A 24,995-nucleotide genomic window follows, 5' to 3' on the forward strand; every position below is an offset into this window, starting at 1 on the left:
ACGACCAAATCTCTTTTCCCTGGTCCAGTGAGTAGATAGCATGGTAAGATCTTTCAAAATGAGCCAAAAAAAAGGATTATATGAGTACTCTATTAATTGACCTCATATCCCATTCTCACATGACAAGACCTAAAACAGGTAATACCCCTGTTTCTCTTTTTCTATTTCCAAACTATTCCGCTTTAATAACACTCTTTCATGGGAGCAAAGCAAAAACAAACTGCATCTTAAATAATGAAAATAAGAATTGAAACGTATTTAAAAAAAAGCTGTTTGTTTTATCCATGTGATTTCCTCCCTCACCAGTTTTGCTAAATTTGGAGTTTCTACATATTAAATCTACTTTTGTCTTACATATATATGTACTTTGACCTGTGAAGTGAGATTACTAGACATTAGGTAATGAAACTCTCCCTCATGGATACTCAAGTGGTAGTTCTGGAAGAAAAATTGCTGGAGGACAAAACAGTTGACTCACATATGCCAACCATGCATACCAAGAGTTTGCTACTGATGACTCCATAGACAGAGTGATAAAAGAACCGCAAATGGAATTTTGAATTTTTCCCTTGTTAAAATTCAAAATAATTCTCAGCTAGAGAAAAAAAAATACTCCAGCATTTCAGTTTAATGGACTTAGCTCTTCTTCCTGGCTTTCCATAAACTCTGCAAATCAATTACCTTGCTATCTGTTTTCTCCACAATAAAACTTGAAGACACACACCAGTTCATCATTCAGCACTAGCAGCAGTCTGTGAAGGAATACCCCCAGTAGTGATACTGGCAGACGATTCAGAGTTACTGGAGTAACAGTGATTAAGCTAAGGAAGATCCAACCTCAGCCCAAACAGATTCAGAGCCATGCAATTTCACCTCAGAAAAGAAGTCATCTCACCTAAGGTTCAGCCCCCTGTTGGCAATAAAAGTGACCAGCGAGATTCAGACATAGTTAACCCCAAAATTATGACAGCCTACTTATGGAATATCTAGAAGCCATTTCAGCTGAAGTTTCTTGAATTTCATTAATTGTCTATAACAACACTATTAATAAAGCAAGTAACTTCTTATACCTCTGTAAATTATATTAGAGTGCCACTACTATGCCCCTGACAGTACTAAATTTCAAAGAGAAAAAGAACTGTTTGTTTTGAAAGACTTTTAAACCTATTTCCCAATAATCAGTGTCTAATACCAAGGCACAAGAAAAACCTGCAAAAGAAAAATGAAAATAAAAATAGATAATGAATGTCCTGAGCCATTTTCTTCTTAGAAAAAATTCTGCAGTATAAATCTCTGAGAAAGTCTGATTTATAAAGACTTTGGGAAATCACTATCTTACCTCCTCTAATAAAGTTTTATTTTGTTAGATACGTTTCTTCAAACCATAATAAAATACATTTTTGCCTAATCATACGTTTTCCTAGGCCTTGAAATAATCTAAAAGCCTTTTAGGTGATTTTTCATGTAGAACTTGAAGAATATATAAGAAACAGTTATGTGGAGTACATTTAAAATATTAGAACTATTAAATGTTTTGGTTTTAAAAATAATCTCAGAGTTGCTAATTTTAAAGAATATTACTTGTTATGTTTTCACACTAACGGAAGTGCCTGTGCAGTATTAGGCAATGCAGGTTATATTTACAAAAGCAAATACTTTTCTAAAAATTAAGTTTTCAAGAGTTTGAAAATAGTGTCAACACATACTGTAATAGTTAATTATTATATTTCAATGATTCACTACTCATGGAGCATTCTTTGTAAAACCACAGCATCTCAGCAGAAATTTACTTCTACAAGTAAATATTATTTCAGAAAACAACTTTGTGAAAGAAAAGTAGTTTTTCTAACTCTGGGGAACAAGATACACACATACACTCATTCCATGACAACTTACCTAGCCACATCAAACGATTGTGCCTTTTGCAGTTTTGCGTTTAGCTGTGATCCTGGACCAGATCTACTAAAGGAAGAACTCTTTGGCAACGTGGCTGTAAATAATACATGCAGTGATTTGTATTAGCATTTTAAAGAATTTCTATGACATTCATTTAGTTCCTAATATCAAATACAAGCATTATGGCTCTTCTGACGGTATCCCTTTTAAAAATATTAAGGTAAATTAACAGTGCCTAACAAAATAGCTGAAGACACACAGGCACTTCTCTCACATCTTTTTACTTTTGCAGTTTCACGCAAACTCTGTTGATAACAAATTATACTGTGATTAATGTTAGAAGTCATATGTAGTCCAGTGTTTTAAAGTAATCCCAACAAACAACAGTACTTCAGTAGTTATAAATAGACAGGAGAGGACCAATTTCTAGGCAACAGTTTACTGGCAAGCTAGATTTACCACATGGCTGTTGTAACAGGGTTAATCTATTGCTCAACATAACTGTTACAGTATGATACGTCCGTATTTCTTCTTTTAACTTTTATTCAAATTTGCTAACCAATTACCTTGGGCTAAACCAAAGTACAGTTCTTACCCAAAGTAATTCTTTAAAGAAGTTAGAATAGCTAATTCCATATCTACTGTGTTCTGGATCCAAAGAAAATGGCAAAATAATTTGTTAATAGCAAGAGAGTAAACAGAGTCTCAGTATGTAGCATACCAGTATGAGCAAAAGCGGGCAGAGGCTGTATAACAGCAGGAGCTCCATTAGCCAGGGGAGGTACTGCTGCTGCAGGAACAGAAGATACTAATGGTGGAGACATTCCTACTACTGGAATAGATGCCATTGGCACCGGGGCAACAGTTGTAAGAGATGGCATGCTGGCAATGCCCCCAATACCTATGGGCAAGAAAAGGAGATAGTTTTTCTAATTTAGAGACTCCTAATATGATACAACAATTTAACTGCAGCCTGCAGCCCAGCAGTAAATGCAGAATTAAAGAGCAAATTGAAATGGAAACTTCCACACACCCCTTGAAAGGACTCTTATGGTCCACTGCACCATTAGCATGACAGGGGAACATAAAACAATGCAGAGGGAACAACATACCACTTTATAATGTATGCATATAACATCACACTGGATGCAACACTGACCAAAAAAGTCTATTAGCATTTGCTGAAGAAAAGAATTGTTTGCCTTGAACTAAATGAAGAGCAGCACTGTCAACTTCCAGTGAGTAATGAACCCAAAGCCTACATTTAGCCACAGCTGAAAAGAACAAGCTTCAGGATAACTGCTTGCAGCCTATTGTTGAGATGAAACAGTGCAAAGCTAATAGGGTAAAGCACAGTAATGAGGTATTTTAGGTGTAAGCACAGTTGCATGAATAACAGGGAGGTTAAGGAGGTCCAGTCATGCCGAAAGAAAGAACGAGGGTGTTTGTGAACAGCTGAGATCAAGTCTACAGTGAATGAAAAAAAAGAAAATCAAAGATTTTTCTTGTTCTCTTGGGGGGGGTTGACTTTACTATGTTTCTCCTCACTTAAACCACCATTTGCTCTGTTCAATTTCACTGATTTCTTACAGTCAGAAATAAAACTGCTCGTAAAACTTGCAGAAGCAACAACTGGTCAAAGACGGTTGTACACAGTTTAACTGCACTATTATTTTTTCTTAAGGACAGAAGTGATTCTCAAGCACCAATCAACTTGAGTCACAGCAATAACTAAAACAGAAAGGTAAAGAACCTCACACTACAGAATACAGCAGAACAGCAGTGTCACACATAAGGTTCAGCTTCATTTAGTTATTTTCCTCTTACCATGCCATTTTCCCTACTCTTTGCCTTGAAATGATGGCAACCTTGGCAGTACTTAACCATAAGAACTGAATCAGCAGCTGCTCTAGCTAATGCCAGTGTAGCACTGTTCATAAAATAAAAGCAGAGGGATTCATTACTACCAAGACTTGTAAGAAGTCAAGAAAAAGTTAGCTAATCTTGCCAAAACTGGAGATCTCTCAATGACAACAGTTTAGATAATCACTTTGGAATGCACCAGCCCTGCTACCTGATCCATCTTTTTTCACCACAAACACTTTTGTTTGCAACATACAGAGAGCAGTATAAGACCTGAAGAAAACAGGCCTCAACTTATGTTATTCAGTATGATCGGGTGCTCAAAGCTCACCGAGATCTTTTTTTTTGGAGGTTGTGCATGCATGTAGCAGCATTTGAGTCAATGTACTTTTAGAAGTACTTTTTCCTAAAAGTTTATTTTAAAAACTGCGAAACAACAATCAAATCTGACATAGGTTGCTACAATACAAGCTAACAAGGAAGAAAATAATGAACTCACCAAATCCTGGTGCACTAGGCAGAGCAATAGGTGGCTGCTTCATGACTGGAGGCAGTGCAGATGGGAGCTGATAACCTTGTAGTTTTAATTTGATAAGTTTCATAGCTATTGAAAACTCCAACTGATCCATCCTCCCATCATTGTTCATGTCAGCTAGAGCCCTACAAAATACAGAATTTTCACAGTTAGATTCTTCAGTGATGAACTTCAGGAACCGACCTAGGAGTGTGCACACACAGGCATTTATATTCAAAGCTACTTAATTTCCCCTCAAAATAATTATGCCAGATTAAAAATGGTAATGAAAGAAGACACTGTCTAAACCAAGAGCTTGTTGATTTCTTTCTTGGAGTGATTAATAAATATTTTTAAAGTCACTTTTCAACTCTAAGAGGAATTAGCAAAGAATCTAGAGAAGAAGGATTAATTGTAGTTCTACAAAAACTTTGCAACATCACACAAATGAAACTACATAATACTACAAACAGCACAAGAGAATCAAATGAGTTAGTCTGCAAATCTGCACTTTAGCTACATTTAAAATGTTAAGTCAGTGTACTTTACTAAACACCATTACATCTGCAAGTGCACAAATGTGTTTTCAGTTAAACAATAGTACTCAAGATAAAACATTGAGCCTAGACCTTGAATAGCCTTTCATGTAAGGCAGTCTGACTTAAACAGTTGTCTTTTTGTTTCTTCATTTGAGGGTTAAGAAAACCATGCTCAGCAGGGAATAGGGTTAGGAGGTTGGGGGTAGAGAAGCAGGAAGAAGAATGTTTAGTTCCTGCAATTGCAAACTAAAAAACAGAGTAAATACACATTAATTATGTAATTAGTTGTAAACTGAGTTTTAAATATTATGCTTATTTCTTTGCATCCATTTGAAGAATTAAGTACACATTTCAGTATTGGAATAATATACATTTTTTAGTTCCTGCGTACATTTACATGTCATGGACATGAAAACAGAAAGGACCCGGACAGTCTAGTTTAATAAGAGCTTTATTTCTGATCAAATCCCTGCCAAGGAAAGCTTTCATGCAAGTATGTGAAAAGTTATCAAAAAAGTACTGCAATAAATTGACATGTTTTATAATTCATACTTAAATAAGTAGACAGCCAGGTAAATGCAGTAGCAAAGCATTCAAAAAATGAAAACCCTCCTACCCTAACCAAAACACCATAGGAAAACTCAACGAAGTGGCAGATCCCACCAGGGGCTGCCACAGGTCAACCATACATCTTAAGAGTTTCCACTGGTGTACATCACCAGTAGCATCTCCCCAAAAAGGGAGACACTCCAGCCCTTCCCAGTACTTCCAAGACAGCATTTTCAGCAGTGTAGCTGTCTTAATCCACCAATTTTGATGTCATGAGGCTACATAATAATACTGAAAATCTAGCAGTAGTATTTAAAGAAGAAAGTCTGTTGAGGAAACCGTAGACTCTGAGGCTTACAGTTAAAAAGAAAAGTATGCATTGCACCACTATCTGAAAGATGTTGAATTAATACATATACTTCACTGAAGAACAAGTTTTGGCTATGAGAACTTCCATGTGTTGCTTCCTGAAGCTTCATATCACAGGGAAGTTTTATTTACACATAAAATCTGCTTGCTCTTCAGTAACTTTAAACCTTCCTCTAATCCCACTACCAGCAAGTCTTTGGAAGCCTATATGTAGTCAAAACTGATTCTGGGACCCACACAGCATAATGTGATTTGGATTCAAGTTTCAGACATGATTGCTTAATGTGTGGCTCTTTTGACAAATAATCAATTAAAAAGATCCTACTGTAGCACTAGTCTAACCAGCAGAAGGAAGAAAGAAGGCCAGCATGGCAAATCTGGACCAAGAAAAGTACAAATTTGGAATGGGTATCTCCTCTTGCTTGCAGAACACCACTGCTCTATAGTCTCAGCTTCTGATCACTCTTCCACAAAGAGCAAGCAACACACTGATATCTCCTAATGCACTGGAAGGATAAGTTAAAGTGGAAGATGCAATGGCTTTGTCTTCACATAACTTGCAGAGACAAGTGGGAGAACCCTAGTGAAGGCAGAGGAGCCTCTCTCCTATAAGCAACAGGAAGGATAGACTGCAACTAGCTGCTAATGAAAAATGTATATTACGAAGTGAGAGGTGTAGTTACTTCTAGAAAATAGTTAAAAACACAAAGGAGGCTTCTAACATTTTGTTACTGAGGTCATCCATGTTCTGTTCATTCTAAAGTACAATGGCTTTCTCTGGACATAAAACCACTAAGTTTATTAGGTTCCATCATATCTTTCTGTCCAGTGGGGAGTACATACCACAAGCCACTATAGGGAAACCTGCAAACAGACTGCATGTAGTGTTTTTCCTCCTATACAATGAAACAGGTATAAACCTCAAAAAGATATGTCTGCATCTCTAAAATTTTCTCTACATCAGAAATGCTTACATCAGCTTAAAATTCCTGTAAAAAGCCCAAATTCATTTTGAAGGAATTAATAGTTTAACTATGACAATTAAGAATATCCACTCTATTTTTCCACAACAGCATGGATTTTTTGCTGCCCAATATCATCACTTAGGCTTACAAGGAACAGTATTACTCAGTACATTTTATTTTTCTTCTTTATATACCTTTTTCTTTTTACAACCAAACCAGTTCATATAACATCCATTAGTCATCACTTATAAATAGTGACATTAGATTTCTAAAAGTCTCACTTGGGAGAAATACATGCTGCAAGTCTCACAAACCTGAAACTTTAAAGAGGCAAAAGATATCTGGAATGTTAGAATGTCAGAAACTTAATGGCTAAATGTTATTTTCCGAAGTACTTCCTTTTGTGGATTTTGTCCTAGAATGTAAACCAACATGCAGTGCATGAATACAAGACAGCCTCATTATAAAATTACAGAGTATTAAGAACAATGGAAACCAGAAGCAGATAATTAGCTTTATTTACTGATGCTTACAAGCAGACACCACACCTTTCTAAAGACAACGAAAGAAAATACAAAAATACTTAACAAGGAAAATATGTGGGGTTTTTAATGAAAGTTTAGTTCAACACTCACTCAGCCATTCTGTCAGATGACCAGCAGAAACAGGCAATAAACAGGCTCAGTATAGCTAGCAAGCTGAGGATGTGCATAGGAACAAAGCTAGAGAAATTGATCTCAAACCTATTCTAGCAGATTTTTGACTGTACTCCAAGCAGCCAGTGGTCCTCTCAAAGACGACTCATTCCTCAACATACGGAGAAGTTAGTCAGCTCCATAGTGGCCAAATGGCTCCAACAGCTCAAATAAAGAGCCACAGTGTTCCTTACATCTTTGCATTTAAGCAATTACCCAAGTTGTATTTATAGTAGTCTTGTTTGTTCAACCTAAGTGGCTTCTACACCTGCAAATACTTTGAGTTATAAAATATAAGCCTTTCAATTACTAAAGCACAGGCAGAGTCCCTCTACTTGTTATATATGTAGCCATGAAAATGCAGTAAGATTAAATATCACACTGTAGGCAACCTTGATTCTCCAGGCACTATTTACGTAGTGGATGGCTAGAACACAGTCAAGTCTTTGCATTCTACATGAGAAAATATTAATTGTCCAGGAATAAGAAACTTTGATGTGCACCAGTCTCATGGCTTTAATTCAACTCCTATTCACATCATCATCAGTAGTTTTTAATTTAAGGTCTGACCTTGTGTTCAACTATGTCAATGTTATTTGTTATTTAACAGCACAAATTCCAGTGAGAAAAATTATGTACTACAGAATTTATACACATTTTTACTGCATGCTAACAAAAAAATCAGCTTTTGTCTGACAAAATCTTTAGTGCAAAAATAGGACAAATTTTCATTTCTAATTACTGAACCTAGCATCATGCTGTTAGATTACAGCGCTACTTTGGAATAAACATCACCTTAAATGCAGTGAGTGGCTGACAGTAAACACTACTTAATTTCACTGTTCTGCTTCCAATGTAATTTGGAATAATGTAGTGTCTTTAAGTTTGTTTCATTTAAGGTCTGGCCGGAACCAATACAGAACAGTAAATGGATTAAACATTGACTAAATATTTATCATATTTTATAGAACAGGCCTGTGTTTCTAACAGGGGTTTTCTAATGAGAATAGCTGCAGTGGGCTTCACAATGATAGGTTTCAGGTGCTGACAAAATTCTTCCCCTGCAGATCTTTTCCTCCTCCTTTCTCTCCCCTTTTCTGCAGAATGCAAAGACAACTTTATTATTTTTGCATTTATGAGGCACAGAAACTAAGCATGCAGGTTTTTTCTGACAAATAAGCTTATGATTAGCTTACAAAACATCTATTTCCATGAAGATGCCACAGTGTCAAAACAAAGGAATCTCCTTGCAGTTCAAAAAAATCTGGATTTATTTAGCTTTACATTCCCATACTAGATTATGCAATCCCATACTGCATTATAAAACTCAGCCATAATTAGAGAGGAGAAATTAGGTCTTTAGCATCAGTCGCTTAATCAATGTATGTACAGTAAGAGTTACAACTCACAGAATTGCCACTCAATCTTTCACTCCCACACTTGGACACAAATTTAAGAAGGTTGTGAGGGAAGCATATGTCAGAAATAGGTAAATCAACCAATGGCTTTAGTCTGTCCTGAAAAATTAAGTAAATCTAAATGCATAAAAAACAGATGGCTTTGATTATTTTAGTTCTCATTTAATTCCAGAGAGACAGGCTACACAGAAGATACTTTCTGAGGCCATCATTCATAAGGGCTTTAGAAGAAAGCCAGATTATTGCCTACTTAAAACCAGTTATCTTCAGAGCCATTGCAGTCCCAATTCAAAGCCTACTTAGAGGGTTCTTAATAGATTACCAGCTTGGCAGACTCCAAAGCTTGTAAAGGGTAGAACAGTAAAGAAGTTGTCATGACAGACCATAATAATTCCACTAGTTTGCCTCACTGAGGGCCCAGAGACTTCTTTTTTCTTAAATGAATGATGAGTAGAAGGGACACAGGAATTCTCAAGGCAAAAACCATGGAGCTACTACTTTTAAGGAACACGTATTCTGGGGAAGCTTTGATTAATAGCAGAAATTAAGATATACTCCTTAGTGTCTCATCTTAGAAAACAATTACACCAACTGCAGAATATTCTCAGAGCAGCTCTTAAGGCAGAAGACATCTAACTGGTACTTCAGCTAACTAGCTACCTAGCATTTCTTGAAGTTCTAACAAAGTTATTTTTTCATGACACAAAAATGGTGATTCAGTTTTAATTAAAATATAAGACAGTGAAAATCCTTATACTGCTCACTTATGCAAACAAAATTCTCTCTCTCATGAGATAATACATTTGTAAACTCATAGAAAAAGAGGGCTTGCTTTTTGGGGCAGAGAGCTCTGAAAGTAGTATGGCCAATCACTCACTAGGTCAAACCCCCCTGCAGTTCCTTTCCCAGTTGTGTTTTTCTATACAAGAACTTCCATAGCCAAGAAAACAGATGAAAATTTGTATTAGCATAAGCTTGTCTACGCACAGCTGTAGGTAACCCTTTATGAAACAAATGCTAGGCTCCTATCTTGCAGACAGATTGATACCATGAACTGTATTCAAAATAAGTAGACTTATTAAGAATAGGAAAAAACTTCCAAAACACAACATACATCCCCTTCCATATTTCTAGGATCAGAAAATTAAATTTGAAGAGTCTTACAAGTTGCTCTAACTCAGAATAGCAATTTTCCTTCCTTAAAGACTGCTGTATCTCCCCTTCTCTCCCTCTAATAATCAAATGCTATCAAAAAAACAATTCTATCTATTCAAGAAATAAAGAATACTGATAGAAAACAAGTTTCATGTAGCTTGTATCTCTCTCAGAGATTCTGGGCTTATCACTCCAGACAGAACTCCTCCCTCTATTAAAGTACTCATGGATCTATATCAGTGTTAATGGACATTTAGATAGACAACATTAGAATATTGTTATTAATCCAGAAAGCAAGTGTGCCACTTTGAGATCTTACCCCTGGGAGCTAAGACAAACAATGATTCACATCTTTCAATGCAGTCTTGAGCAGACTGTGACGTCCTTTGCTGGCTGCAAAGGACTTCTTGCCACTAAACAGTCTAACTTTTATTGTTTCTGTGGGACAGCAGTAATCTGTGGAAGGTTACAAACAAACATCCACTGATAGATCAGAAGAGTTAAATCATTCGAGCTGTGGGAAAAGAAGGGGGTTTTCCTGTCTTTTCTTTTTTTCCCTTCTTTCTCCCTCTCCCCCCTCCTTTTTTCTTTTTTTTTTTTTTTTTTTTTTTTTTTTTTTTTTTTTTTTTTTTTTTTTTTTTTTCTTTCCCTTTTTAAGGGGTCTTACAACCACTATGCAATTATTTTCCTACTTAGTTATTGTAATTCCAATTGGGAATATATACAAGTGAGTCTAGATTTTTACTTAAGTATTTACATCTCTTAATTCAGAGGTGATTAAAAAAAGAAGAGAGACAGAGAGAAAGGGATATCTACATGCTTTTTTATGATTTATAAAGGCAGCTTGAAAAAGTTTTAGTTCAGCTTTATTTAAAAAAATGTGCAAGTTCAGGTCTTGTCTCTATGACAACTACAGAACTAGTGGAATGATTCTCTCCCTCTCAAGAGGCTGAAAAACTGAATAATTCAGAGAGGAAGAGATTTTTAGTCAGACTATTTACAACTGTTTAGTTTTGTTAACACCTATTTAAAGCTAATGCCTATGGAACATTTTTGAAGAAAGGATGTCTTGTTTAGGACAAAACTTCTTTCCTTGTTTAATTAAGAGGCAAATGAAGTTCCAAATGGACGTTTGAACTTTCACTGAGTCTTCAGCAAACTAGATAACCAGAACAAGTTTGGTATTTGTAAGATTAAGATAATTTTAAAAGAAAAAACCTATTTATTTAAAAGCCACGTCATGTAGATGCAGTCCCTCTTTTAGGCATGCATATTTCCAAAGCAATTGTTTTTCTTGCACGAAAAGAATTCTATTCTTTCTCCAGCCAGAGCAAGATTTTGCCTTTAGAAGTCCTTATTACAACAAAAAAAGTTTTATAACTGCAATAAACTACTCTCTTTGAAACAGTTAACAGAGGAAAAGTTAACAGATTTGTCAGAAGTTATCCATCCCTCTGCTGCTTTTTTCCAGCCTAGAACGAAAATCAGTATTATTTCACGCTCTCTAGCACCAAAAGAAGTTTTAGTAGTAATATGATTAATGTAAATTATGAATAATCTATTCTAATTAGCATGTCCATGTCTGGCAGGGCCACATAATTTGGATCAGAAACAACTGCAATCCTATATGAAGAAACTGGCAGATTGTAGAAATTTTTGTGATGTGTACTAGACAGCAATGGAGATCCTGATCTGTCTAAACTCACCACGGAATAGTAAAAATGTCAAGCTTTCAAGCTGTATCTCCAACTACAAAAGAAATAGTCTATGACAGTCTTAATTTTTGTAACAAATTTTGCAAGCCTCACATAGGCTCTCCCATTAGAAGATTTTTTAATAATAATTACTGCGCTTAGCAATTGTATTAGTACAGTTTTAATAAAGTTGAAAGCATCTCATAATTTAAAATGAGTGTTGCAAATCGCCAATTTCAAAATTGCCATTTGTAGAAATATGTAACTAGTAACTTAAAAACTCAGCTAAAACATACTAAAAGCATATTTGCCTTGTACGTTTTTGGAAAGCACACTGGACTAAACTGGTGATTTTAAACTGCAGACTGTGAAATATAGTTACTGTCCAAATCCCTACCCGTAAACTTCACTCTGTGACGTAACTGCAATTTTCCCATCCCCTCCCATATACTCACCATATCTGTGCTAATACTGGTTGAGGTAACCCAGATTGAAAAAAAAAGTTTCTAGCTTGATCACCTGTAAAATAAACAGGACATCATTTCAGAAAATGCTAAAAATACCTGTAAGAGGAAAGAGGAAACCATAAGTAAAAAATACCTAAAACAGAAGCAACACTAAAACCATAAATACTTAATGCTACACACACAAAACAGAGTATGAGATTTCCAACAAGCACATACTGTTGGTCTGTAACAGTCAGTGCCACATGAAATCAACTGGGCATAAGCATTTATGGTAATGGGAAACTCATGGTTCACAGTCCCTAATCTGTGTTAATAGTTCTTTTTGCAGAAATCTTATGCCTAGTGAGAACAAGAAAATTTTTTCTTCCAGGAAAGTATGTATCAATATGCAAGTCAGCTAGCACAAACTAAACAAAGTGGTCTTTACCCTGATGTGAACCTGCTGAGCCACCGCTAAAGAAAGCAATAGTATATTTCAAACTAATTTTCTAATTGTCATTTAAAAGTAAGGCTAGCAAAACAATTACAAAAGGATTAGGCACTTGGAAATGTTGTGGCTTGTAAAGAATAAACAGCCTAGAAATAGCACTAAATATCAAAGGAGGTCAGCAAAACCAGAAGTATTTTGTACCATATCCTTCAAGTAACAGGAGCAGAAGCAATCAAATTGTATACTTGAAGGCATGTATGGCTGTAATGGGACTCTGCTAAGAATCTGATTCTGATTTCATACTCTGTAAATTCTCTTGATGGATCAGACCACAAGAAAGGTAAAACACTTCTATACCTTTCATTTCAACTGAGAATCAGAGTTTAGACAGCACTAAATAAAATTAAATGAAACTATAAAAAATAGCAGGCATCCTATTGCCTTTAAATCCAAAGAAAATCAGTGGTGTTCATTGAAAATTTAGTAGGATCAGGGCAATTCCTTTACTTGCAGCTTTGCTTCCCACAACTTAAATCAATTCTGCCATTTAGTTTTTTTTTAAGAGGTCATCCATGCTGATTTCACTAGTTTAAACAAACAGTTTCTGAAACAGATTTCAGTTATATTGATACATCTTTATTTAAACAGACTTCTTAATCTATGAGTATGTTAGCATGGTGGGTTGACCCCAGATAGAAACTAAAGCAGCCACTCACTCACTTCCCTCCCCCCAGCAGGATGAAGGGAACAGGGAGAGTAAAAGTGAGAAAACTCAGAAAACCCATTGGTTGTGATAAAGACAGTTTAATAAGTGAAAGAGAAAAAAAACCCCACAAGTGATGCAAAGGTAATGACTCACCCTCAAACCCTCCCTCAAACTCAGTCTCTAAGCAATGGCTACGTTGAAAGACAATAGCCCCCGTACCCAGTTTTTGTTGAGCATGGTAGTATGGGATAACCCTTTAGCTAATTTTGGGTCAGCTGTCCCTGCTGTGTTCACCTCCCAACTTCTTGCCCACCTCCAACCTACTTGCTGGGGGGTGCAGAGTGAGAAATAGTGAAAGCCTTAAGGCTTTCCAAGCACTGTTCAGCCATAGCCAAACTATCTAAAAGCGGTACCATACAGACCACTAAAGAAAGTTAACTCCATCTGATCCAGACTCCATACAGTGAGTTAATTCACTGAGCACATTAAAAGCACTGTATTACCAGGCATCAGGGAGAGTCCACATCCTGAATTCTATCTCTACAGTTTGTAAATATCAGCTAGCTCTCCACAACAGAACTGCTTTATAGAGCCACAGTTATAAATAATTTTAATCCTACTTACAGAAAAATCAAGTGGCATAAAGCAGGTGTATAGCTAGTAAATATCAGAAAAAATATCAGAAAATATCAGAAAAGATGGGGCTGATGTGGCAGGGCATATGAAAAATGGGATATAAAATAAGTAAGACCTGTTCAATTTTTAAAATTCTTATGCCCAAATTCTCCCAAACAACTCCATACATATTTAGGCTCGTTAGTTAAGATTTATTTAAATGAAATTAGAAATGAAAACTATTTCATTACCAGTGATAAATCCAGATGTTGGTTTCAGACTGTGGAACTGTTGATCATGTTTAGCTCTTTCCTCCACAGTAATAGCCCAGATATCCAGGTTGCCTAGTTCAAAAGAAATGGAGGTATATAATTAAGCAAACCTACCTAAAAACTACACTATTTTTATTTTTTAGTGTAATTATATCATATCATGCTGGACCTCTGAAAACAACATACACACAGAAGCTGATCATCCAAAGTCTATAGATGAAAGCTCCATGAATCCTTAAATAGCCAGTTAGGACTTCAGAATTTACCAGAACTAAGCGTTACCAAATTACAATGGCTGCTGAGCACTGATTCCCTTATCCGGCTCCTAAGAAAATCTATGTTACAACCAGGCTACTCAAAGTGCAGTCAAACTTACAAGTGGGCTATTAGAAGACAACATCTTCATACCAGGATATATTGCAGAAAGTTCATAACACTAGAGAGTTAGGGGGTGGGAAGTCATTTGCCTCTCTGAGCACATACAGCTGAAATGCAAGTTGTTTTAACTGAAAACGTACCTCAAATGATCAGTTGGGTACTATGTGGTGTTGTACTATTATAAGAGAAGAAGTCTCCTTACTTGTCAAGGAAAAATGCAATTCAAGCAGATAGTAAACATTTTTCACAGACAACAATAGCACAGAAAAACATGCTCCTCATTCTTCTAAGAATGAGAAATCTGAGTATGTTACACAAACCAGAATCTTTGCACCACACTCATAAATTGGAGGTGAATATTTAGTTTATGTTGAGATTCAATATCCTTTTACATGCTTCCACAATGCTTTCTCCAGTTCCACCTCCATTTTTGCAGCAGTAGTTCTCCTGCAGACATTTCACTGTCATCCTTCATATTATTTGTATTAAGAACAAACAGATCTCAACTTCCACTTGAGCCTTCCAATGAACTCTCTTAACACTGTGTTTCAGGCTGGTCTCAACAATTTCTAACTGGTAAAAATCATGATTTCCACATCTGCAGAAGTACATTGCGCTGGTGCACCTTCCTGTAACTCCTACTGTATGTAGGAATGGAACGATATGAAGGCATCTAAGTTAATGGAAGCACTGTTTTATTGAAGTAATATTAAAAGATAAAATGTAGACTTGCAAAAAAATAAAGAGGAGATCGAGCATTTACTCTGCCTCTGTGCTAAATTCTCAAGTAATAAGGTCTACAAATATTTACAGCAAGTATTTCAAACTGCTTGCAGGCTGCGGCAGAATCAGACTCAGCAGTTATGAAGAACCTGAGAATTTCCTGCCTCATGAACTTCTGCTATTTAAAAATCTACTTTCATGTGGCAAAATGTACTTTGGAGAGCAAAGGAAATGGACATGGGGAAGAAAAACTTTCCTTTCAATGGTAGATTTCACTAATGAAAGAAAAGCTACATTCTTGGTAAAAATTATCATCTCAGTTTCAGGTAGCCTATGTATTTCTAGAAGCAGACAGGCTAATAATAACCAATTCAAAAAAAAGGACATTTCAAGATTAATCCAAATGCCAGAATTTTAGTGATTAAGCTTCACAGAGGCACTGTAAACAGATTTCATAGCTATGCTCCACGGAGGGATGAAACAGGAGTCATCTTCGGATATGAACATCCCAAAACACAATAGTTAGGTAAGCAATTATCTCCCTCATATTCTCATGAACTCCTGACAGGAGGAAGAAAATGGTGTTAAGACTTTATGACCAATATGCAGACTACACCAACTAGTCTAGGCAAACTAGAGGCAGATGAACATCTCCCTGTATTGGAAACATGACTATTCCAGCCTAAGATCCTAAGGCTGGATGTGATAGCTTACACAAAGAGGGAGAATTTCTTGAATATAATGTGGGGAGGGAAAAAAAACAAACCAACATGAAATTCGCAATGATTCATTGGCTTGCTCTCTCTCAATTTGAGGTATGCATGACTCCAGTACAGAAAACAAACTCAAACCCCAAAAACCACAACATAAAAAAGCCCAGCTCTTCCTATCCTTCCACAAAGAAGGCAGTAAAACCCAGAACTAAAAGCTCTTATGGCATGAGGTAACTAAAAATATTTTCTATTATTTTAAAACAAAAATTGTTGATTTCTTCTCTGGAGTCCCTATAACTAGAACAAATGATTGTCAGTATTTACCCTTCCAGATGGAGACCTGGTTGGTATTGAAACAGTAGATCTCCTTTGTGGGATATGAACATCAAAAGAGCCAATGTTAAACCAAGCAAGCCTAGTAGCCTCTTCAGTCAGAACAGTATGAATGGCATCTCTGGCATTGCCTCCTTTCCATCTTCTGTTATTTGAGGGAACAATAAGACCTATGGGAGGGCATGAAGCAGGATCTTACCCAACACCAAGATGTCAGATGGCTTTAGATCCTGGATGCCAATACAGAGGTTGTGGGGCTTTTCAATATATTTGGATACAAAGAAGGCAGTCACCAAACCACAAAATTGACTCATAAGCAAGCTATTCTTGAATGCAGCAGCAAGCCCTCCAACCATCTTTTCTTTTATAACACATGGCTTCACAATCACCTCATCTGCAAAAGTGAAGCACTGGGCTCTCATATATGAAATGGACATTTTCTTCCCCTGGTCAAATCAACAGAAGGTCGAGCATACCACACTCTTCCCAACAATTCTAAAAGTCCTACCATGCCTATTTTTTTTTTTAATTAGTCATCCTTAAAATGAGCAGTGTTCTGGAATATCAATGAGTTACCCCAATTTAAATATTGAGTGCTGTGCTCTTTCCATACCCATTTCCCAAGCTGAATTGAAAGATTATTTAAAAAGAAAGTGAAATAAAAACAAAACCATCATTCACAAGCAGAGGGATCCCAGATATTGCACATTTGGAGTGAGGGCTCTCGCAAAATGGAGACTGCATAAATCTTCTCTGCATCTTGTTTGGTGACTACAGATAACAAAAAATGTTGCATTCTTGAAAGGATGGTAAATTCCTCTATAAAAATTGGGATTTTCTTTACACCATTTGCTTCCTTTTACAACAGTCTTAGACTTCTGCTGTCATTCTTCTAAGAAGAGGTATGATGCTACTTGGTAGACTTGATTCAAATATGAATATCATAACAAACTTCCCTCACACGTTACAAATTAAAGATACTCCAGAAACTACATTAGCCACATGCTTATTTCAACTTCTTCTTTCTAGAGTAGTCAGATGAGAAAAGTTGTCTAAGAAATAGTGAACTCATCCCTTTCTAAAGCCAAGTACTAGAGTTAATAGGATACTGGACAACACATGCAAGATCAAATGGTAATACATGAAGTTGGAAAAAGAAAGCTGCTATCCATCTGTAATGCAATGAGAACTCGCTGAAGTTGTAAGAGAAGAATGCTTTGAAGACAAGATTTCCATTGAGAATGTATGTACACATTTAAACATGGGTGCACGTAAAGCACAGCCCTAACTCTAAACAAAAGGAAATACTTCAATCTGAAGAAGCAGATTTCTTTCACCTCATGACTTCTCTTACATTATGAAAATCACGGTGAAATGAAGCTATTTACAACTTTTTACATGACCCAAAATGGTACCTACATGAAACTGTCTAGTGAATTTATTTGATCAAAACTTTTTTTGGCAGCCAGTTGCACTCCCGAACTGAGAAAGTCTGGCATCAAACAAGATTTAATCCCAGAGGGCTGGACTTAAAAAGATAACTGAGGCATTGAATGGCAGTTTCCAATTATACATTTGTTCTTGCTACCACGTGCAAAGAGATGATTCTTCTGTTGTGCTTCACAGACTTTTTCAGACTGGCAGAGACTGCATCCATCAATTGTGTCTAACAAGAACTGGGTTTCTCTAACAACATACTCTGAATAGCATGCATGTTTCCTGAAGTCTCCCACTGAAACACTAACACAAGAAACAAATTTAGTTCCTAGCTATATCTAATCCCGAAAACTAGACTTTATATATATATATATTTGTATACAGACATATGCACACACACTTTTTTGTGTGTGTATGCATATTTATGTGTATATACATATACACGTACATATACACACAACAAGAATCATATCTGCATCTCTAGAGAAAAGCCCTTAACAGATGCAACATTTAATTGGAACCAAACTAGTTACTAGGTCTCAGCACTGAAATTTATCTTTGTAATTTTTCTTCAGATTGGTTGCAAAACTAGGCTCAAAAATGTATTTCACATGAATACCAAAAAGTAGTGTCTCTATTGCACAACCAGGGCTCTTCCTGGATCCTTCAAAAAGACTAATGTTCAAGATGCTATACTTTCCCCTGTTATGGAGAGCTAAAAACCACAGCACCTTTGTTCTAATCTAAACATAGGTTATGGGACAGTAAGGAAAATAATTTTGAAGCAATAGCATCCAAAGGCATCTGCTGTACCTTTTAGCAATGAAAAAATCCAGGCATCCTCAAAGAAAAACCATACCCACTTCTTAGCCACAACCAGTGCAGAATGAGGCTATGCCCTGCTGCCTGTGGCTGAGTGGCATGGATCTGCCCTGCAAATTGAAGGACTGTAATGGATCAATGCACAAAAAAGGGATGCAGCACAGCTCTTCTGTTTGACTCTTCTGAGATGTCTGCAAAATTTCATGTGTGTTCTCTAATGGGTCTGCGAAAATACCACAAATCAAATAAACTATCATATCAGAAAGATAAGACTATCCATAAACACTTCCATACAGAACATACTTGGAAAGCAACAGATTTATGCAGAGTTTTTACACATAAGAATAGTTCAAGTATACACTATAAAGAACTTACCCCCAAAAGGTGTTGGAAACTGAGCCATGGTTCTGTCACTTTTAGCTTGTTAATAGATGCCTGAAAAAGGAAAAAAAAAAAAAACACACAACACACCACAAAACCAACAGATAATCAAAAAGTTAATATATTTCATTTTCAAGATATTTTCTGTAGCACTATATAATTAATTCCTCATCAATTATATATTAATAATATCCAATGTTAATAACTTCATGCATTAACTATTTGGCAATATTAATAACCTTTATTAACAGATAATTACTAATTAATCTATATGGCAAAAATAAAGGCGGTAAAGAAGTATGATCTTAGAAATACTACCTGCAAGAGCTGTCTCATTTTTTCCGCTACCCTATGCATCCATGAGTGTGTTTTCACATTAGCCAACAGCTACACTTCAGTTCTGTTTCAAGAATGTCCTCAGAAACAACCCTCATTTATAAATAATCAGTGTTATAATAAAGAAACAGAGTTAAGTCAGCCATAATGGACAAGATGAAGTGATACTGCTCAAGGCTGCATTACTTTATCGGGTGTTAGAGCTCTGCTCCTGCTTAAGAGCAAGATTGGCTCTATGTCCAATTGTTGAAAACACAGAACATTGTCAGCGATCTGTTTTTTATTCCTGACAGAAAAAGTCATGAAATGCATTGTCTTGATTAGAGTTCCTTTGTTTAAAACAAAGTACATTAAAAATGAAACTAGATTTCAAGACTGCTTCACCCCCAAACTAGCCCACAAATTTAATAAGCACATCTGAATGAACAAAGCGCTAAAGGTGACATCGCATGAAAAAATACGGTAGTTGGTGGGAGATGCTCTTAAGTTAGCACTGCCTCCTTTTCAAATAAAAGCAATCTACACAGTCTAGAAATTTAATCTTTAAAGAAAGAAGGAAAAACATTTTTCTTATTCCACACAAAGACTGACATGAACTGCTTGGAGCCAACAGGACAATAGCTAGCAACAGAGTCACAAAACAATGAAAAAGCAGCCTCTTGTCCTACTAGATTCCACTCATGTTTTCCAGGCAACAGGAGAAAAGCAGAAGGAAACAGAATCAGAAGGAGAATAATTCTGACTGCTTGAACAGCAGCAGAAATTTATCAATATCACTAAGAAAAGGGATTAACTTGCATTAACAATTTCCTTTTGTCTGCATTTCTTGTTTACTCCCCTCCCCATCCCCCTCTTTCACACTTCCCACATACTCTTCTGGCTTCCAACTTGGGAACCTGCTATATATACACTCCACAGATGTCACTGCAGAAAAATCCACAACACTTTTGTAAGCCAGTCTCCCCATCAGATGTAATTTAGAGAACTATGAAAAAAATACTGAAATACTGAAAAAAATACCAAGTGTGGTACATGATTCAGAAACCTTCCAAATGCCAGGTAGCACAGCTGATACTAATTTCACGCAGAGCAAGCATTACCTCAAAAGTTTAAAATCTCATGCATACTGACACAGTGTTTTCAGAATAAGCTATTTTAGTAGTATGGCTCTTTCAAAAGCATTTCCTAGATTAGCACTTAAATCTTTGCTTATGTTTTTCTTATTGTACTCTGTTGCAGGCAATACATCTCTTTTGCTTCTATTTTTTAATATGTCTATTATGATTCTATTTTTTAAACCAGCAAGCAAATGGGGGGGGAGGGGAAGAAGAGTTCTCTGAACTTCCACACATGTACTACTGAATCTTACAGCATGGGCAGTTTTTCCACTTGAGTGTTAAAAAGATGACATGAGAGAGATCAGCAGAGCACAGATTCTCTTCCTACTTCAATTTCCCAGGGTATGCAGAAGAACAGGAAAAGCACTTCAGGCAGCAACAGGACAAGACACTTGAAAAGAACTAGAGGGTGGATTGGGGAGGGGTGGGGTAGGGGCATTTGTTTTGTTAGTTTGGGACTTCTTTTGCAAGCTAAGAAAACTTAAATATTGTAAATACTGGGACAGAGGAGTGCATAAGAGGATTGCAAGTATTTAGGCACTTAAAGGAAGATACTCTTCCAGAGATTACTAGCACTCCAAAGGAACTGGTAGTTTTGGTACTTTACTCCTCCTTTACCTTAAACACATCAGAAAGACGGGAATGGGAAGTCTCAAGACTAGCCCTGTGAGAGCTTTTGGGTGAAAAAAAGAAAAAAAAAAAAAAAGGAGTTAGCAGTAAACAGATTAAATAGTGATGGGTAAAATGGAGAAAAGGAGCAGAAAGCTATGTTCAAACTTGAGACGCTGAAAAACAAAATTAAGACTACAGACAGACAGACAACAGTAAGCAAACAGAGGAATAGAAAGATCAACATACTCCAGTGAGAAATTAAAGTTTGCTGTTTATTGCCAATGTGACACACAACTTCCATAACAAGACGTTTCATTTTACATGCCTGAGGTGACACCAGGGGCCATAACTGCAGAAATTAAACTTTGCAACAGTTGATTCCAACAGCTCAGGATCTTTTTTATATATGAAAATGAATGTTAAAAGAGACCAGGAATTTCACAGCATTCCAATACTGACTTTGTAGTTTTTTGTTTAAGTATCAAAGAGCTGGAGAACCAGCCCTGTGAGGAAAGACTGTTGGCCTTTTCTTCCTGGAGAAGGCTCCGAGGGGACCCCATGACAATAGTCCAGTACTTAAAGGGTGGCTACAAAGAGGGCAGAGGCTTTCTCTTCACAAGGAGCCACACGGAGAAGACAAAGGGCAATGGGTACAAGTTGCACCATGAGAGGTTTCATCTCAATATAAGAAAAAAAATTTTTATGGTGAGAACAATCAATCACTAGAACAACCTCCCAAGGGTGTGGTAGAGTCCCTGTCACTGGAGGTTTTCAATATGCGGTTGGACAGGGTGCTAGACAATCTCATCTAAGCTCTCTCTCCCCTGAAAGGTTGGACCAGATTATCATTCAAGGTCCATTCTGACCTGGGCTGTTCTACAATTCTATTTTTGGGGTTGAAGATCTCTGGGATGGAGACCAGATATTTTTTTATCCAAAAAGCATCTGACATAGTCATTATATTATAAATTTATCATACATTTGTAAATTATTGTAATAGAAATACAAGCACTGACATTTCAATTTGCAACAACATTTTGAAATAGTAACGAGTTGTTCTAGATCTGCACTCCTTGTACCCTAACCTCTACCGGTTCCACAACAGCATTAACTCCTCTGCCCTTCCTTTTTCCTCCCAATACCCTTAAGAAAGAATGCATTGTGGGACAAAACAAAAATGATGTAGGAACCAACTGACCAGAAAGCTGACAGAAAAACAGAATGGGTAAACTGAGCTCTGTGGCATTCCCTTCAGGAAAGCAGTAACTTCTCTCTAACTACTGATACTTGTATTTGTAGGAACTTGGTATCTCAGCAATTTTTTGAACTCTAACAAATTCAATTTACATTGACCAATGAGTTCAGAAATTATTCAAGCAGGAAGAAGGAGAGAATAAGAGGAACCACAACTGCACTGTCAGTCAGTTGTATGCACTGTTTCCTTAGAAAGCCATCCCAAAACTCCTACCATAAGCAAAATGATGCTAGTAATGAACTGCTAAATAACAGTCCATCAAATAGTTTATTTTCTACAAGAATCAGAATATGCAATGAATATTTTATATTGCTTTCAGAAAGAACAGTAAAGAACATTGAGCTCCTCACCTTCACCTGTCCACAAAAAACTTAAGTCATCACCACTGAGATTTGACAAACAGATCCAACATTAAACACTTCCCTCTAATATACATCACAATCTATAAACAACAGAGACAGAGATCTAATTTACACACAATATAAAGCATTAAACGCTATGATCATCCACAAGCTATGTACTTCCCAGCTCTCCAGAAAAGGCATACACACCAGCTTTGAAATTCAGTGTGGTACCCACATCAACCGTACTGCACACCCTTCTCCCCACAGAGGTCTGTGCAGCACCAGAACGTGTCAGTAAAAGCAGAGTAATGAACTCTGCTCCAGTAGATCAATAATTTGCAAATGCACAGAAGACCCACTATACACATCTGCTCTCTAATTCTTTTCTGCTCGGGATTATTATGCTATGTTGTTATGAGCAGGCAGAAAGGATGCTGGTTGTGAGCATTGTTCCAGTTTCACTCAACATCTACTGTGTTCAAGAGTTTTACCTCTCTGTCACTTGGGAGGTGGAAAGCCCACAAAGTCCGGGAGTGAACATTTTCAACAAGTTGGGAAAAAGGAGAGTGTAATCTCTCAGAAATAACAAGGCTGATAAAACCAGATGAACGTACGTTTTTCAGCCTGAGCACCAATGCTATTTCTCAGAGGTAAGGAGATGGACAATACCTGAAGGCAGGTTCTCAGCCCTGACTGTCTTCCACTGTGGCAATACTACTGGAATAAATACAAGCCTCCCATTCATGATCTCCCATGGACTTCAGAGCACAATGAGGCTTTCCCCATGCCTGAGCATGAGGGATGATGAAATGTCATACTGGCACACAGACATAAAGTGTAGGACAAACATCAGGACCAAGGCATTCAGACAGGCATAACTTTTATATTCTGTACAATTATAACTTTTATAACCTACACAACTACTTTTATATACACAGAGAATGTTAAAACACACATTTAAAGTGCAAAGGTTAGTTTGTGAGAAAAATTTGCTTACATCCAGCTCCGAGCAAGGGAGACAAGGAAACGCCCAGCCATCTCAGCTGTTAGTGCTCTCTCTTACATCTTACAGTATTCTAGATAAGCCCAGAAATATTTTATTTCCTGTCTCTCATTTCAAATAATTTACCCTCTTCTCATAAACCAGTATTCTATACACAAGAAGTAAGCTTTTTAAATTCTGCTCCTCCTTAAAGTAAACTTGAAACATACAGAGACTAACTCTGTATGTACATAAGCCCAGATCATACCTACATTTAAGTACTGATGTTTTATCTTTTACCTTAAAAAAAAAAATGATCAGGTTGAAAAAAACTACACTAACACCACTTATGCATGAAAGTTAGACATGTATGAAAACTTCTTCCACTCTATACTACAATGTGGTTCAAAACTTTATTACAGTTTTTATTTAAAGTTATTGGTGTTCTTCTAAAGACATGTTTACACAGAAAACTGCAATAAAATTAAGAGCAATTTAGCTATTTTGGTGCTATGTGTCTTTGTATGGACAAGTCTGACATGGAAAAGATTAGATTTTTGTCTTCCTTAAAATGGAGCACATAATTTCTATTCCTAAACAATCATTCACAAGATAATTTGAGCATACAATTCAAGAAGTAATTCCTGAGGCAACTTATCAGTCACCTTCCTCCTCCTACTGGAAAAAAAAAAAAAAAGAGAAAACAAACAAAACCAATCAGATAAAAACCCCACATCCTTCTCAAGAATTGCAAATTATGACAAAATACTCCCAAGCAGGATGTCATGTGAAAGTATCACAGACTAACAGCAGGTTTTGTTGTTTTCCCATGTTACATGGGAAAGCCTTTCGACTAGTATTAATAAAAGGACTCCTATAGCTTCAGCAAAGTGCGGTTATTTTAGGTAGATCTTGAAAAACAGTTTGAATCTTGCTCTTTAGAGAACAAATATTAATAGAGTTACCAGTTTCAGTGAAACTTTTCAGCATTTCTGTTCTTTACAGGAATGACTCCTAACTGTAAAAACCTTCACAAATGTTAAGTCCTACTGTTTCTTGTATTTTTTGGCAAGCACCCAAATGAGATTAACAAAGCTAGTCACCATCACAAATACCTTGTCACCATCATCAATATCTGTGGCAGTTATCAGACTGCTAAGATCACCTCTGTATTCACAGTATCTATCTTCTGCTATGGGAAATGGATAACCTGACCACAAAGGAAGAAAAATAATTATAAACCCACCAAGCAGGCAACAGATGTAGTAGCAAGGCACTGTTCTCTTTTCTCCACTCTAAGTCAGAAGACAGCTCAATAGTCTAACAAATAAAGAACTTCCTTTCTAAAAACAGGATAAATTGAGACATTTACCAATGACTGTGGTGGGAGCCCCAGACTAACAACAAAAACAGA

The 24,995-nt window shown here is 36.6% G+C and overlaps 1 protein-coding gene across 4 annotated transcripts in view; it reads right to left on the reverse strand.

Annotated features, from left to right (window-relative positions):
- Nucleotides 1–18,994, reverse strand: part of ITSN1 (intersectin 1) — a 105,825-nt gene extending 86,831 nt beyond the window's left edge. For 3 of the 4 annotated variants that reach the window (XM_026861267.1, XM_026861259.1, XM_026861281.1), the window contains exons 1-6: nucleotides 18,929–18,994; nucleotides 14,127–14,219; nucleotides 12,113–12,176; nucleotides 4,259–4,419; nucleotides 2,618–2,797; nucleotides 1,897–1,990 (exon numbers count right to left, since the gene is read on the reverse strand). In XM_026861267.1, the coding sequence (XP_026717068.1) occupies nucleotides 1,897–1,990; nucleotides 2,618–2,797; nucleotides 4,259–4,419; nucleotides 12,113–12,176; nucleotides 14,127–14,219; nucleotides 18,929–18,956 (620 nt within the window). In that variant the 5' untranslated portion in view covers nucleotides 18,957–18,994. The remainder of the gene's footprint in view (nucleotides 1–1,896; nucleotides 1,991–2,617; nucleotides 2,798–4,258; nucleotides 4,420–12,112; nucleotides 12,177–14,126; nucleotides 14,220–18,928) is intronic. The other variant, XM_026861273.1, reaches the window with a different exon arrangement.
- Nucleotides 18,995–24,995: the final 6,001 nt, after the last annotated feature.

Source organism: Athene cunicularia (assembly GCF_003259725.1).
Source record: "Athene cunicularia isolate RWA chromosome 1 unlocalized genomic scaffold, athCun1 chr1_part1, whole genome shotgun sequence".
Taxonomy (NCBI): domain Eukaryota; kingdom Metazoa; phylum Chordata; class Aves; order Strigiformes; family Strigidae; genus Athene; species Athene cunicularia.